Source organism: Thermobia domestica, chromosome 17 (assembly GCF_964235325.1).
Source record: "Thermobia domestica chromosome 17, izTheDome1.hap1.1, whole genome shotgun sequence".
NCBI lineage: Eukaryota > Metazoa > Arthropoda > Insecta > Zygentoma > Lepismatidae > Thermobia > Thermobia domestica.
Window position 1 is genome coordinate 77,957,245 of NC_137470.1, and position 16,910 is coordinate 77,974,154.

Sequence of the window (16,910 nt, forward strand, 5' to 3'; positions counted from 1 at the left end):
CCTAAGTTTCAGCGATGAAGTCGCTTTAATTTACTTTGGAGTTTGATTATTCTTTAGCTGAACCACTGATTAGTTCATTTTCTCTAATGTGTTGTGATCTATATATATGCATGGGATCTTTTTGCACAGTCACCACAGAAAATGCATTCAACTACTTTTTTCTCTCCTTAGAATGAAGGAATAAATTACTGCACAGTTTACAGTAGAATAAAAGCAAATGCGTTCTTACCTGTCAAATGCGCTCACTTTGTCTTTAATATTTGCACACAAACACGTGAGTAGTAAGAATCCTTTGTACATTTGGTAGAAGAACTGTATACTTTGACGTTTATCTGCAATCGTAACTGCAGATAAAATGCTCCTATTTGACCGTTACTAATCAAATTATTTTTGAAGAAAGACTGGAATTTTTCCTGGCGACGTGATTTTAATGAATCTTCTGGGGCTACCAGCCAGGTGAAGATATTGGCATGGGGCGTTTCGGATGCAAACATTGCATTCATCATCCGCGATTGTAATTCTCTTCCGGGATCTTCCGTTCATTACAATCCCGGAAGATGAATGCGAGATGTCTGCGTTCAAAACGACGGATGTCTATATCTTCACCTGGCTGATAGCCCCTGAAGACTTATTCAAATTATTTTTATTCTCCTCTAAATTGTGTACAAATTGATTAATTTGTCCAAAGTTGAATATGTTTTCAGTGACGACTCTAAACAAGAATGGGCATGCTAAGCATTACGCATTTCCGTCAGTATTTGTTGTACATTTGTTTCAGCTGAGTTCCAAAGTCATGTGCTGCACACGGAACTTACAATGGTTATTTTGCATCGACGTACACAACGAAAAAAGAATTGAAATATTTGTTTGACATCCTGATAATGAAAATTTAAAATGAAATAGATCAACAGTAAGTAAGGGAGTGAAATGTATTCACATGAAAATAAAAATAAAGTAAAACATCACTGGCCTATGCTTTCTTTGCTTAGCAGACGTATTGGTTGGAACCGAAGATGTGAATTTTAGATGATTGAACTTAGCTTGAAAGCGGAAGTCACGAAAGCACTTAACTCATCAGAGAAAGTCAGCAAACCAATGGTGCGGCTTGAGAATTTCAAGGTCACAAATTTGAAATTACACAGATGAAACCTCAATATTTCAGAAACAAGGTAAGTGTGTAAGAAGTAAAGTTTCACTAGCACTTTACAAGTAATGCAAACAAAGAAAAATAAACAACAAATCTTAATACAAAAAATGGCATAACGTAAGTAGAATTAGCATGTAAATCACTATCCTGCTTGCGTATGCCACAAGTAGGAATAGTATGGTGGTCTAGAGTTTTACGAGAGCACAATACCAACCTTTGCTGTCAAGTAACAACTGATAGCACAATATTTGATAAAATTTTAACATGTTGCTATTAAGAAGTCGTTCACAGCATCATGGTATATCCTCGGAATGAATAAAATTTTATGATATATCATTTGTAAAATTGTTGTAGTATTTTCTTGAAATTATTTTTGAACGCAAAGTGAACCATGCGTGTCACATACGTTGTAAATAACACATTGGCACAAGGACCAACTGCGTAAAAAATCAACCCCTTTCTTTCTCACAATTATGTATGAGAAACCAATTAATTAAATTAGACTATTTCTAACTAAAGTCTGATTAGTATGTAGTACACCATACTTCGTTTGAAACCGAAAAGAAATCTAAATTAAAAAAAAAGGGAAAAAAGAAAAGAATGAAAGCATAAGTACCAGTAAGTGACTCAATTACTGAAGGTTTGAATAGCAAGGTTTGTGCTGTTAATGTTTCCTGTATGGTATTGAATTTCATGTTTACTGGCTAAATATACTGAATTTTAATAGTTTCAGTTACAGGCTAAAGAATTTTAGTTTTTTGTCACAGAAATATAAAGGGTTTTGAATATTTTCTAGTACATTGTATTAACTGGAATCACTTAGTTATGGAAGATTCCTGGTGACTATAGTTTTACCATTAATACACGAGAGTCGGTTCAATTTCCGGTAGGAGCTAATGCGGTTGGAATATCATCGTTAGGTTGTGGGTCCAATGCGGATAAAAGATTGAAGGTAATGCGTATAATGTATGCAAGTTTTTTTTTTTTTTTTTTTTTTAACATACAAAGTAATTTTAGGCTCGCATTAAAGATAGGGCTTCGCGCTGTCCCGGTTTAGCTGGGACACTCACGAGTTTACATGATCTGTCTCCCTGTTCCAAATTATAATTGTTCTTGGTCACAAATGTTCCGGTTTCATTCTAAAACGTAACATAATATCATTTTGGTGATCTAAAAAGAAATTAAACTTCCACTGTATCTCAGGAATACATTACTGTTTGGCATTATCTACTCACAGTCAGTCATTCAACCTAGTATATAATTAACAAATTATTTACGCTGCTGACGTATTAGCACAGGGTGTCCTGACTTTCTTTTATTTTATATTCTAGAAATATGGACTAATGATTTGAGTACACGTCTAAGGTTTCTGGTGGCTTCTGAAAGCATATGAATAAATAAGACTAGAGTTTACTTCGTCACTTTGGGAACTGTACTGTCTGCTTCATTTCCACGTTGCATTTGACTTTTCTTCGTTGTATTTTACCAAACAAAGGTTAAAGGTACATGTTAGGATAATGTATGGAAACATGTTGTATGCTGGTGAATATGAGTTCTAAGTTGTAAGAGAGAAGTTGTAGAAAGGCATGCTGAAAGAAAAAGAGGAATGAAGATAAAGTTTCAATTAATAAGTAGTATTAAAACTTATAATTTTTATGGTCAGAGGAAGAAGTTTTGCTGAGGACCATAGTGCACAGAAGCTTCTTCATTTGAGGTTAAGGACCTTCAGACGATGGCAGAACGCATACGATAATTCCATTTAACTAGAAAATAAAAAAAAAATAAGAAACGTTTGCATAATTAAGCAAATTTAATTTCTAAAATACTCGCATTTGGTAACATTGCCAATATGGCTCTGTGAAGAAACAGTAGAACAACATCCTCTGCCAAACAAATGCTATAATTAATTACTGATTCATACGATGGGAAGAGTATCTACAAACATCTAAAAGACTTAATCAGTAAAAGGTTTCGAGGCATTCCTCATCACTTCCTCAGTAGTTTGTAGAATTTCTGTCTTTCGCATGTTTTTCCGTAAAACAATTATTAGTTACTGTTTATATCCAATTATTGTTGATTCTGATCAAGTTAGAAAGGAAAAGGAGTAAAAAAAAAAGCCTTAAACAAGAATTTAGGACATTGATATTGTTTTATTTTTATTATTTTAATATTTGCTTATTTTCTCCTCTCCATGTAGCACATAACATATAAATATAATATGCATTCTAAATGTTTTTAAACGAGAAATTTAGAGCTAAAAGAAAGGAACGATGTGTGAAGTAGAGAATAGGATGCTCTCTTAGATATATTTTACTAGAAAAGTACTAAAAATATAGGTCAAATATAATAGATGGTTTAGTAACTTACACAGAATAGTACTGTGTTTAAATTAGTAATTTTTTCTAGATGTATTGGTAATTTCTAACCTGGTGTTGCATGCTGCTTATTGTTGCTTTGGAACTAACTACAACTTAAGTAAAAATAAAATCTGACCAAACCAAACACTACCACTAATGTGTGTTATTTTCTGCAATATATTATTGCCTTCATCAGAGATTTACTGGTGAACGAAATGATATACTATTTCTGAAACTGTAACACAGATGGTTAATAACAAATGCTTGCTATGTCGGATCCTGTTTTTATTTGTTTTCTCTTGTAAGAAAATGTGCTTTAAAAATTTCAATCTATTCCTTATTCAAAATCGGGAGAGTATTTTACAATTAATGATAATGGTTCTGAATTTACGTATTTTTCAAGTTTATTTTTCTTATATACATTTCCGAAACTTATTACATAGAGTAAAAAAGTGTTTCAAGAAAAACTTTAAATCATCGAATAGTATCGGACGTTCTATCATGCAACATAGTCTTTCATTGGAGGTATAAGATTCTTAAAAAAGCGTTCTCATTTCTAAATTGATATGCACGTAAGTTTAAGTTCATATTGGTTAAAACAATGGAACTAAACTAAGTGGAGCCCTTAACACAAAGTAGATATCGGTTTAAATGATGAAGTTTTACGTGTGATTTTGAAGCATATTTTAATGCAAAGCAGTATCGTACGCAGAATTTCATTAAGAAGGAGGTTTAATCGTTCAATATCATACCATTTCAGGACACGTGTAATTTTTGTGTATATATTAATATAGTAAATATTTATTTTTCCATAATATTTTGCACAACAAAGAGAGAAGGTTAACTCCTGTAACTTCTCTTGTGTAGGCCACTGAATGATTTCAAGAAATCCATTCCATAAAGATTTGTTTTCCTTTTACTTTCGAGTGACGATAGGAGAAGAGGAAGTATGGTAATCGTGAAAAAATCGCATTCGAGATTTCAACGGATTTACATGTTTCATGACCTCTACATGCCGAAAAAGAATTTTTGAATTTCTGTCCGTTCGTACGTACGTTCATTACTTCCAGTGAATGTACTGTACATTTGCCTAGAAGCCATACCATTCGATGTATCTGCAACAAATTTTGAACTAAAAATTTTATATGAATCTAGAAGGTTTCGAATTTTCTTTCTACCCATTTAAATAAGGATTATTGAAGACGAAAATCAAACATTGCTAAGTTGCTACTTTCTCGGAAACGGCTCTTACGATTTTCTTTATACTCCATACATCAATAATATTTCATTAACAGCCCTATATTATGATACAAGTCGTTTCTCTTGAAAAATCCTAAAGGGATAGTTTGATCCTGGTGGTGAGCTGTTTTCGGACAATTTTCTAAAAAGCTACTTGCGTCAATTTTTAAAAAATATTTTTAGAAACAATTGTTTCTAAAATAGCTTGATAATATGCCATAATTCATTTGTCCTTAAAATATCAACAAGGGGTAGTTTACTCTTGTGAATGAGTTTTTTAAAAGCCTTTTTTTCTTTTCAACACATTTTTTAAAATATGACCTATATGATTGTATTCATATTTCATCAACAACCCTGATATAGGGCCGAAACAATTTATTTTCCTACGGACGGGGTTTCCGGAAAATACTTCTGTTTTTTTTTTCCTGTTTCACAAATAAGTGATTCAGAGGGCACGGTGACTCAGTAGTAGAGAGACCTCATGTCTGTTGCGTGGAGTCTCTGGTGCAATTCCTGGGCAAGTAAGTTGTGGTGGACAACACTGTGAGCGTGAGTTTTATCGGGGTACTTCCGTTCAATCCCACATGATCATGCCACCAATTATTCCATCATCATTCACTTGCTTTAATCATCCGTCCCCTTAGACTAAAGGGCTTAAACGTGGGACATTAAACTTATATATTTCATTTAAAAATGAACGTTTTAGAAGTAACTGCAGCATAACATGTAGTGTTGCAGCATAACATGTCTCGTCTCATAAACGTAAACGAGACGAGGCAGAATCCTTTTAAACGAGGCACGAGACGAGACAGACTACTTGTCTCGTCTCGGAACAAGACGAGACGGGACTTCTCGTGAAATGTCTCGTCTTGTCTCGTGTCTCGAAAATGCAAACGCTGGCGGGTAAGGCCAAGATTGAAGCTGCTAGCGGTCATATAGATTGCAAAAAAAATCCCCTTTGTGAGAAAACATGTAGAAAAGCCATCATAGAAAAGTGTCCTATGTCTATTGAATGAAACAATCGTGATACATGAGCTTGCAGGAATATCATCTTTAATCTCTTGTCCCAAATTTCCCTTGCTGTAAACTCATGAATTCTCTCTATTTTTCACTCACGACAAACACTTTACCATTTTATATCGTAAAGGTCAGATCCACCGTTATTGTAACAGAGCGGAGCGATTGATCGATTAGCTACAATTTCACAACCTGGTTTTGTTACAAGTGTAAACTCTTTAGTCAGTAGAGAAGAGACCGTGGATCAGGTGTCAGAGTTGATGACGATGCGTTTTGGTGGGTCAGTGGTTCATGGTGGGTGGTGGGTCGGAGTGGGTCATAGTGGGTGGTGGGTCACGCTGGGTGGTGGGTCTGAGTGCATCACGGTGGATAGTGAGGCATGGTGGGTCGTGGGTCAGAATGAGTTGGGTGGGTCATGATGAGTGGCGTGTCAGTGGGTCGTGGGTCAAGTTTTCATTGACCCACGCCATCTCTGGTCCTAGAAAAACTGCTTCAGCAGCGTGGTAGTCTTCTGGGCTCCTCTTCAGTGACGTTTTCTCTACAAGTCGCAAACTTTCGAGAAAATTCTGAGACACTCTGACAAGCTACTACAGTCTCTGCGTAAACCTCTACCAGTTGTCGGCAAATTTCAGCCGTGGTTATATGTTTCCCCCACAGAAATCGAATAACTGGATGTACTTCTTCGCGAGAGCAGTTTTTGGAACGAGTCGTCATTTGTGTTTACCTCTAACTAGCGCTGTAGGTGGCGGGTGGCTGAAATTCTGCACAGTTGCCAACTTCATGTATTAAAATTACCACACACTCGTCGTTCCTCTATAGCAGGCGAAACTCCAGAAATATCGGCCTTGTAATCTTAGTTTTTGATCCTCATTCGTAATACAGTATATTAGTTACATTATGGTATGCTTTTGAGGTAAACCATAAATTATTTTTAGCACATCCTATAATTATTTTAAACTACGTAAACATCTCCAGGCTTATATTTTAGGTTCATTCACCAATTAAAATAAAATGGAACAGCAAAATGAAATGATTCATTTATTTGAAGGTGTGTGTTCACCAATACAAATTGTAGTAACATAATTTATTCTATATCTTAAATCTTCGCTAAATAAAATACGGAAAACAAACATTAGTATAGATTATTAAAGATGTTTACAAGTTCTGACTCATACAGTCTGTCGACTGTCAATTTTCTTTCAGTTCTGCAGGATCCTGTACGAGAAGACAAATAAAAATTGTTATGTTAATTAAAGTAATACCTATTTAATTTTATATATGCATAAAATCGAGAACAGAAAGATGTATAGGTGAAATAATACACACAATTATTCTTAGAAGAAACATACACATGAAATTAACACATATTTGCCTTAACAGCCTTAACCTATAGCAACACGCTCTCTGTTGTAGTTACATTGTGAATCTGTAAACACATGGATCGTAAATTATATAAAATTTCATGGATAAAGATAAATCTTCGAAAAGACAAAAAGTACTTAACAGTTAAATGTAAAGTTATAAGTTTAAGTAAAACATTGTGTTCAATAAAAAAATCCTTCTCTTGGTTTAGCAATTACCTCCGACTTAATGCATGAATATATTATTGTTATCCATTTTCTTAGTATGAAAGTACATTCCTGTTGTTAGTACACTCATGTCCAAAATGATTGTCGCATATCTATAACTGTCTTCTTGTAAGAATATAATTTGATAATGATTTTGCAGGTACTTTTAATACTGATACTATGTGTATAATCTGAAAATTTATATTTGTGGTAAATTTCATAGGGAAAGAATTATAAACACCAAAATTAGAATGAGTGAAAGAAAATGTTGGTAAATGGACAAGGAAGTTTTATTTTCGTTTTATTGTTCTTATTTATTGGTCTTTTGACATGAAATTTGCCACATACATGTCTTTGCCGATGATACACATACTAACATTATAAGCAATACCGGGCGAATTCGTTATCAAATTATATTCTTATAAAAACATATTTATAGACATGCGACAATAATTTTGGATATGAGCGTACATGCTTCTTACACTTCATACTTTTGAAGAGTGTGGTAAAGGATATTACCTAACTATAAGAACAAAATTAATCTATTTTATTTTTTAAAATTCAACCTTGCGTACAGGATTATTTTCTGAGTGTGAAAGCTATTATTTTTCTTCTTCTCATTTCTGTGTGTTTGGTTGAAAACATTGTTTATATAGAAACGATAAACTATAAAATAACATAATCTACGCGGTGCACACCGAAAGCTCTTTTCTTCTAAAGGTCACATTTTTAGTAAGTTCAGGGAAACAACTGCGGCGTAGGAGACTTCCATCTTTCGTCTCAAAGCAGTTGTTTGGTTGGTGGCAGCAGATGAGTATACGTGTTTCTCATACACGTCTTCTGAACTAGTAAGAAGTGTTTCTCATACCACAAGGAAGATGAAATTTTTGGTTAAAGGGCAACGGGTAATTGTGAAATTACTCACTGCAGTTGGACGTTGTGAAGCCGATATTCACAATCAATTTCAGGGTATCTGTTGTGATAATGTTCTTGCAGAAAACACTGCTAGGAAGTGGGTGTGTGAGTTTAAAGCATGGCGAACGAGTGTGAAAGGGGAGCACATGTCTGGACGTCCGGAAACAGTATCAGCTGACACTAATATTGCCCGTGTTGAAAATTTCATCATGGAAGATAGGCATGTCAGTAAGCAGAAAATTTGTGATATACCGGCGCTAACGATGGGAGCAGTTGACTCAATAATTACAAACGAGCTAGGCCCAAGGAAAATATCTTCTCGCTGGATTTTACGAATGGTTAAAGATGATCAAAAAGAGTCAAGGATTCGATCAAGTTTTGTAAATTTGAAATGCTTCAGAAGAGAGGGACGCAATTTCTTCGAAGTGTTGTGACAATGTATGATTCAGAGATTTCATTATTCAAGCCACAAGCAAAAGGACGGCCGATCCAGTGGAAAAACACAGATTAACTCCATCCCAAAAATGCCATCAGGTGGCATCCAAAGGGAAGGTACTGTACACTATCTTCTGGAATTTCAAGGGTATGATATTGTCCCACCCTGCACCGTAAGGTCACACAATTACAGGTGAGTATTTTCGTACACTTTTGAATACATGATATTTGCGAAAATTGATTTAGAAATGACCACAAAATACAACTGGTAATTTCATCTTGCACATGGACACTGCACTGACATGTCGTATGAATGTTGTAACCTCATTCTTAGCTGATCAAAGTGTTGAACTGCCACAGCCACTCTATTCACCGAGTTATTCCAGAGTCTTTTGGTTGATTATAATCCTCAAGGATTTTCTTGGTGGACGCCATTTTACTAGCAGATTGCTCCTGGGAAATGCTACAGTATTTTTCAGTATCTGAAACATATCCTCAAAGGTGACTATGAAATATGGTACACAAAATGGACGGGGCGATGACAACTGTGTATCAATAAAGAGGGAGTTCTTTTTTTTTTTTAAAAAAAAAAAAAAAAAAGAACTAGACACAGGTTAGTTGGCTGCATGTCCTTATTTTTGGAAATTAGAACGAAACGACACGTACTTTTGGAGTGCAGCTCGTATTTTCTGTTGTAGGATACTGAGTGGGATTGACTGTTGATGAGAGACAAGGGAAGCAAAAAAGAAGCAAGACTGAAGAAAAAGAGTAGTGACATGAACTGGTTTTATATACTATCTTAGAGATGGATCCTCTGTTCATGGCAATCCTAAACTTTTACTTTATCGTGTGTATAGGATATCTTCTTTGATTGCAGCACAGAGAGTTGCATATCTCATGACAGAAAGACAGTACAAACACCGAATGGGAGTGTTGTGAATCTTTGTCAATGGTGATCTTGACAATTTGAGTTTTGAGTTTCCGTATTTTGATGATATCTGTTAGAATGCAATTAGAGACACTTCAGAAGCACAGATGTGGTATCAACTCTGATTGTGATGAAGAAGTAATTGACAATATGTTCATACTGATGGTTCAGATGAGGATGATGCTACACCAGGTTCAACTACACACTTTCCTTCTATCATCCAGTAGCTTTAATGAATCTTCTACACTCTACAATAATCTTTTACCTCCCACGTATGAGAATCTACAAACCGAAAGTCATTCTCCGAACAGAAAGATTCAAGTACGTGGTATATAGACAAAATTAGGTTATTCTAGAATTATTTCCTTTAATACTCTCACAAAAGATATTCTCGAACTTGTTGACTGAAATCAATAGGTATGCAATACATAGCAAAGCAATTAGCATAAATCCCATGTGAGACATAGCAATGCAAGAAACAATGAACTCAGTGTGGCCAGCAATACACACGGAACAAGACTGCAAGAATCAATTATTACTATTGGTAATTGAAATCTCCAGAAATATTTCTCTTGATATACCATGTCAGGTGATAAATATAAATAATAATAATAAAGAACAGTACCTTTGAGAACAAGGACAAGTACTTATCCAAACAAGTCGACAATTACGACAAGCTGTGGAATATAGGATTTTTATTAGGGCATGGTGCTTAGCGATACAGCACCTCTATTTGGAGCGAGATTTTCCTGATTCAGTACACAGAAGTTTGTGGTGGACAACATCGTGTTTGTGCGTTCTCATCGGGATTCTGCCGTTTTCTCCCATATTCTCATTCCACTAATGAGTTTATAATCATTTAATTTTATTTTATTTCCATTTCCTTTAACGTATGGATCATAACAATGGGTCACAAACTAGAAATTTCATTTAAACCGTAAGTTTCGTACTTCAGCAAACTAATAAGCTGATATTTAAATATATTTAACAGCCCAAGTAGCAATGATTTTCAATGACAACATTGCTTTCAAGTAGTACATCATGAAAAGGAAACAAGGGGTTTGGTATTAATATACTAACTGTGCGATAGTTTTGATACACATGGCATGAAGGTGAACTGGGTAAGGACAGGGAGTGACGGATTAGTATTGTCACTGCGTATGATTTACTGCTTTCGGTATCCACACAAGTGACAATGTTCTGATATCAGTTATGAAATACCATTTTGCTTTCTGAAGTCTCATTTCATGATCTTGCAAAGTTAATGTGTAATTGTGCGAGACGTGAATCCAAGGGAAATAACAGTGTCTTCATCAATTTCAGTGGAAAGATTTGTTATTGACAGAAGCATGTTTTAATGAATTATGACTTGACAATACTCTAAGGGAGGAGAAACGGGACACATGTGTACTGATTAATATCCATTTGTTGTTAACTGAGAGAAATTTACCTGATAGCCAATGAAAAGCTATTGTCTTGGTGATTTTAACTGACCACAGAGTGCAAATAATACACGTTAATTCAGCCTATTTATTTCGAACTCCAACAATAGTGACCTAATGAGTACGAAGTAAACAGTCAAACAAATCTTCGACTTATTCAGAAAGAGTATCATGGTAAAGTAACTTTTCCAGTTGTAAAGGCATGCGGTGCTTATGTCTCGAACGACATCAACGGTATACTTCCGCAATTTGTTTTCGATGACATGTTAAAGGTGCAATGCTCCAAGTCCTTTTTAGACTTGGGTACAACCAGTAACGATGAACCCTTTACGGTGAAGTTACAAAGAAAACTAAATTGTTATATTTTGGTTGAGACGCTTACCTTTTGTATAATTAGATACTAGTTTACACTGTATACTACAGGGTATGTAAAAAGAAAACTCCAGATTGTTACATATGGTGTTTAAGTTCAAAGCTAGGTCGTATGAGCATAGGACAATTAAAACTTGGGTGAACATTATCAAAAAGAAAATTTGATTCATATATACATTTTAATGTACATTCGTTTGTGTTTTCCACATCTAAGAATAGTATGAACTTAATATTCGCTATGACTCCTGATATCAACTCATCTCAGCTACACAACATAAGGATGGACTAGGTTCACGCGTGTAACATCGAAAACTCCGTGTAAAACAAACTCCAGGAAACAGGATGGGGTACCCAGACAGTAAGGAGGTAATATGCTGGTAGTGCGAGAATGCATCATGGAGAGCACGTAATTGAAGGCGATTTATATTTATGCATTCAAGCTGAGGTATTCTGCAAAGATAACCACATTTCTTTGTTACAATTCATCTCGGTGTTAAATCACTGCAAAATGAGCCCAGTGTGCGCTACAACATTATGTTCAATTGCGTTTCAAAAAAAAAAAAAAAAAAAAAAAAGGAAACGGATACCTTTAAATCGTACCATTGCGTACTACTTACGCATAAAACACATTAGTGTCGTTAACCATGCCCATGCTGTTGTTAAGGCGAGAAAGCAGAATTCATAAGTGCTACATGAGTTAAAACCACCCAACAAGAATCGCCTTCCTGTGATGTACAATTTTCTGAGAGTAATTAATAATCGAGAGAGTATCGTATATCGGATTGTTACATCAAATAAAAAGTGAATGTGATGCGACTATTATAAGCGATCAGAATAGTGGTTGGAACTTGATCAAAATTCAGAACGGTTTTGTAAGCCCATATAAGATGTTGTTGGTATGATGATCTAAGATCCGCTTGATATACGATGTATTTCTCAGTCGAGCCGATAGCATCACTGTAGAACATTATACAAATGAACTCCATGAACTTCACCGCACTTTATCCCCCAAAAGAACAAGCACGCACAAGTGTTGCTCAAAGGACGTTGCACACTTCCCTTGAGCTGCAGCATGAAACCATACCTCTTGCACTATATATATGGCTGCAGATGCTACCTATTGATAAATCAAGCATTTTAATTTCAACTTTTTTTTTCTTTTGCATCATATTCGCACCAATCTAATACTTTTTAGGACAGGGGTAATTCCCATTTTCGATATTTAAAGTTTAAAATTTTAATTTTACTGACACAGTAGCGAATATTGATGTAATCATTTCTACTCATAAAGTAGACCATCTTCAGTGTCATTCAACGTTGTTCCTTGTTTCTTGTTTTATTTGCAGTGATAAATTAGAGTCTGAACTCCGAATATTCTAGTACAATATTATGAAAGCTGTATGTTACGAAACGATATACCATGGCGTTAGACCATAGATCAATGGCGTTAGACCTTAGTATATAGACCGTGTCGAAACACATTAATATAAATAAGATGTACTTACCTTCACAGTTTTAACAGATGGCGCCACGTTCTCTACTGCAGTCATATTTGGCAACTAAAAAATATAGAAATTATAAATCATGTAGTAATTTGAGTTACAGACTGTCAAAGTTTGTTTTCAAGTTAAATTTAATAAATTCAATGATTTGATCTCTAAACTCTATTGCCTATTATTTTATTTCGCAGCCATGAGGCAATTATTTTGTTCAAAAGCAAAGTTGTTTTAAAAAATCATATCACTAAGGAAGATAAGAGGTTATGGATCGATATTAAGAAAAAAATGTTACATACACAGGTGGCCTAAAGTTAGTAAGAACTTGAAAATTTATACTAAAGATGAATTCTCTAATCGGTATTATATTTGACGTGGAAGGTAAAAGAGTACAAACAAAAGCATTAATGATAAAGTACTTTAGTTCCGTATACTTATTTGATGTTCTTGCAACAATAAGTAACTTCCTTTGAAGTCAAGAATCTAGTACTGTCGATTTAAAATTGATGTATAGAAGATACTCTTGTTTAGACGGAAAATGTCTTAACAATACAATAATTACCTAACGGGAGAGAAGTATAGTTGACTAACATCAATCGGTAGTTAACTGAGGAAGAATTCTGCAACTACGTTAGTTAACTCTTAACCTGACTAATTTGTGACTGATTACAACATGCATGTCATGTACGATTTTGGGAGTTCAGAGCACAAGGTATTAAGTTCAATCACTTACAGTTGTGAGCAAGGAACAACAGTCCATACTCTCCGTTTAAATACATGCTAAAGTGTACACTGTCTTTTACATTATAAGAGTTTTTTTTTCAGCATCTTGACATAAATATTTTTGGCAATGAAGAGGGCTTCCGATAGAGATCTTAAAGATGAAGTATTTCCAAAATGACCATAATTGAAGTTGAATCCCTTGTGCATTGAATATCTCATTTCTTTTCCAAATTTCCATATCCAGATTTTCCTTTGTTTCCTTTATTTTGAAAGTGACGAATGTAAGGATTCGTTTAACATAAAGGTATAAAATTCGGTAAATACTTTAAAATTTAAAGTATGGAAATATTTGTTTCAGTGTTTCAAGAAATTCTGTTTCTAAGGTTGGAAAAAAGTCATTTCTGTAACATCTAAATTTCATTTCTTTTCTTCAGAAAAAGATCAATCTAAGCATAATCAAGCTGGAGGTGTAAAATTCGGTATATCTAACACATTGAGGTGTTGGAAGTTGGCCCGCAAAATCGAGATAAAATTTAAAACTCCATATAGAACGATTGCTACATCGTTTGACCATGTTTGCCCACCCAAAATTTTTGTTTGCCCACAAATAGAACCTAAGTTATACGTAAAAAACAATTTTAGGGCCAACTTCACACTGGCACAACAAAGTGTGAAAATAAAATACTGCAACATACAAGTCGATTGCCCATCGTTTGCCCAACAAAAATTTTTGTTTGCCCACAAACAAACAAAAAGTTATAAACAAAAACTTTTTTACGTCTAATAGACTTTACAAGCAAAATAAAAGATTTGTAAATATTTATATTCTTTCTACATAAAATATTAATTGCTCATATTTCTCTATCAAAACCAACCATTTTGCGCTACATAAACGAAAAATTATAGAACAGACTATGCATCAAATAGTAACAAAGACACAATCATATTACTGAATTTGTAGTATGCAAATTGTAATATTGCGGAATCTAACTTTTTTCTATATGTGTAAATACAAGAACTATCGTTAAACAAACAAAAACATTTGCTGGGTAAAAAAAATCATTTGCTGGACAAACTAAGGCAATCGTTCGGCAAGTCAAACAAGGGCAAACATAGGGCAATCACAATTTATGATTAGAAACATTGCCCGCTTGAATTATCACATGTAGTCTCAAAAACGTACGAAATTAGGTTCCAGCTTCTTTTCTATCGCTGAGCAAGCAAAAACTGATGCTGGGCAAACGAAGTCAAGTGCTGGGCAAACAAGGGCAAACATAGAGCAATCAATATTTGTGATTAGAAACAACCGCACGGAGAAAAATGTATAGCAAGTACTCGTAAACGTACACAGGTGGACATGAGAAAATTTAAGCGGGCTATGTTTCTAATCACAAATATTGATTGCCCTATGTTTGCCCTTGTTCGCCCAGCACTTGATTTCGTTTGACCAGCATTACTTTTTGTTTGCCCAGCGATAGAAAAGCCTTAAATCGTACATTTTCGAGACTACATGTGAAAATTTAAGCGGGCTATGTTTCTAATCACAAATACTGATTGCCCTATATTTGCCCTTGTTTGCCTAGCACTTGATTTCGTTTGCCCAGCATTAGTTTTTGTTTGCCCAACGATAGAGAAGAGGCTGGAACCTAATTTCGTACGTTTCTGAGACTTAAACTGGCTATGTTTCTAATCACAAATATTGGTTGCCCTATGTTTGCCCTTGTTTCCCCAGCACTTGATTTCGTTTGCCCAGCAATGGTTTTTGTTTGCCCAACGATAGAAAATAAGCTGGAATCTAATTTCGTACGTTTCTTAGATTTAAGCGGTCTATGTTTCTAATCAAAAATATTTATTGTCCTATGTTTGCCCTTGTTTGCCCAGCACTTGATTTCGTTTGCTCAGCATTAGTTTTTGTTTGCCCAGCGATAGAAAAGCATTAAATCGTACGTTTTCGAGATTACATGTGAAAATTTAAGCGGGCTATGTTTCTAATCACAAATATCGATTGCCCTATATTTGCCCTTGTTTGCCTAGCACTTGATTTCGTTTGCCCAGCATTAGTTTTTGTTTGCCCAACGATAGGAAAGAGGCTGGAACCTAATTTCGTACGTTTTTGAGACTTAAGCGGGCTATGTGTCTAATCACAAATATTGATTGCCCTATGTTTGCCCTTGTTTGCCCAGCACTTGATTTCGTTTGCCCAGCAATGGTTTTTGTTTGCCCAACGATAGAAAATAAGCTGGAATCTAATTTCGTACGTTTCTTAGACTTAAGCGGGCTATGTTTCTAATCACAAATATCGATTGCCCTATATTTGTCCTTGTTTGCCCAGCACTTGATTTCGTTTGCCCAGCATTACTTTTGTTTGCCCAGCGATAGAAAAGCCTTAAATCGTACGTTTTCGAGACTACATGTGAAAATTTAAGCGGTCTATGTTTCTAATCACAAATATTGATTGCCTTATGTTTGCCCTTGTTTGCCCAGTACTTGATTTCGTGTGCCCAGGATTAGTTTTTGTTTCCGCAACGATAGAAAAGAAGCTGGAACCTAATTTCGTACGTTTTGAGAGTACAAGTGATAATTCAAGCGGGCTATGTTTCTAATCACAAATTGTGATTGCCCTATGTATGCCCTTGTTTGACTTGCCCAACGATTGCTTTAGTTTGTCCGGCAAATGGTTTTGTTTACCCAGCAAATGTTTTTGTTTGTTTAATGATAGTTCTTTTATTTACACATATAGAAAAATTTTAGATTCCGCAATTTTACAATTTGCATACTACAAATGCAGTAATATGATTGTGTCATTGTTATTATTGGATGCATAGTCCGCTCCATAATTTTCCGTTTATGTAGCGCAAAATGGTTGGTTTTGATAGAGAAATATGAACAATTAATATTTTATGTAGAAAGAATATAAATATTTACAAATCTTTTATTTTGCTTGTAAATTTTATTAGGCGTAAAAAAGTTTTTGTTTATAACTTTTTGTTTGTTTGTGGGCAAACAAAAATTTTTGTTGGGCAAACGTGGGCAATCGATTTGCATGTTGCAATATTTTATTTTCACACTTTGTTGTGCCAGTGTGAAGTTGGCCCTAAAATTGTTTTTTACGTATAACTTAGGTTCTATTTGTGGGCAAACAAACATTTTGGGTGGGCAAACATGGGCAAACGATGGGCAATCGTTCTATATAGAGTTCTAAATTTTATCTAGATTTTGTGGGCTAACTTCACACAGCTAACACATTGGCTGCCATGTGTATCAAATTGAT

The 16,910-nt window shown here is 34.8% G+C and overlaps 1 protein-coding gene across 2 annotated transcripts in view; it reads right to left on the minus strand.

Moving 5' to 3' along the window:
* Positions 1–6,774: 6,774 nt before the first annotated feature.
* LOC145674555 (uncharacterized) overlaps positions 6,775–16,910 on the minus strand; it is an 80,327-nt gene continuing 70,191 nt past the window's right edge. The window contains exons 9-10 of one of the 2 annotated variants that reach the window (XM_081744729.1): positions 12,926–12,979; positions 6,775–6,975 (exon numbers count right to left, since the gene is read on the minus strand). In XM_081744729.1, coding sequence (XP_081600855.1) covers positions 6,949–6,975; positions 12,926–12,979 — 81 coding nt within the window. In that variant the 3' untranslated portion in view covers positions 6,775–6,948. Of the gene's footprint in view, positions 6,976–7,033; positions 7,187–12,925; positions 12,980–16,910 lie in introns of those variants that run through there. The other variant, XM_081744727.1, reaches the window with a different exon arrangement.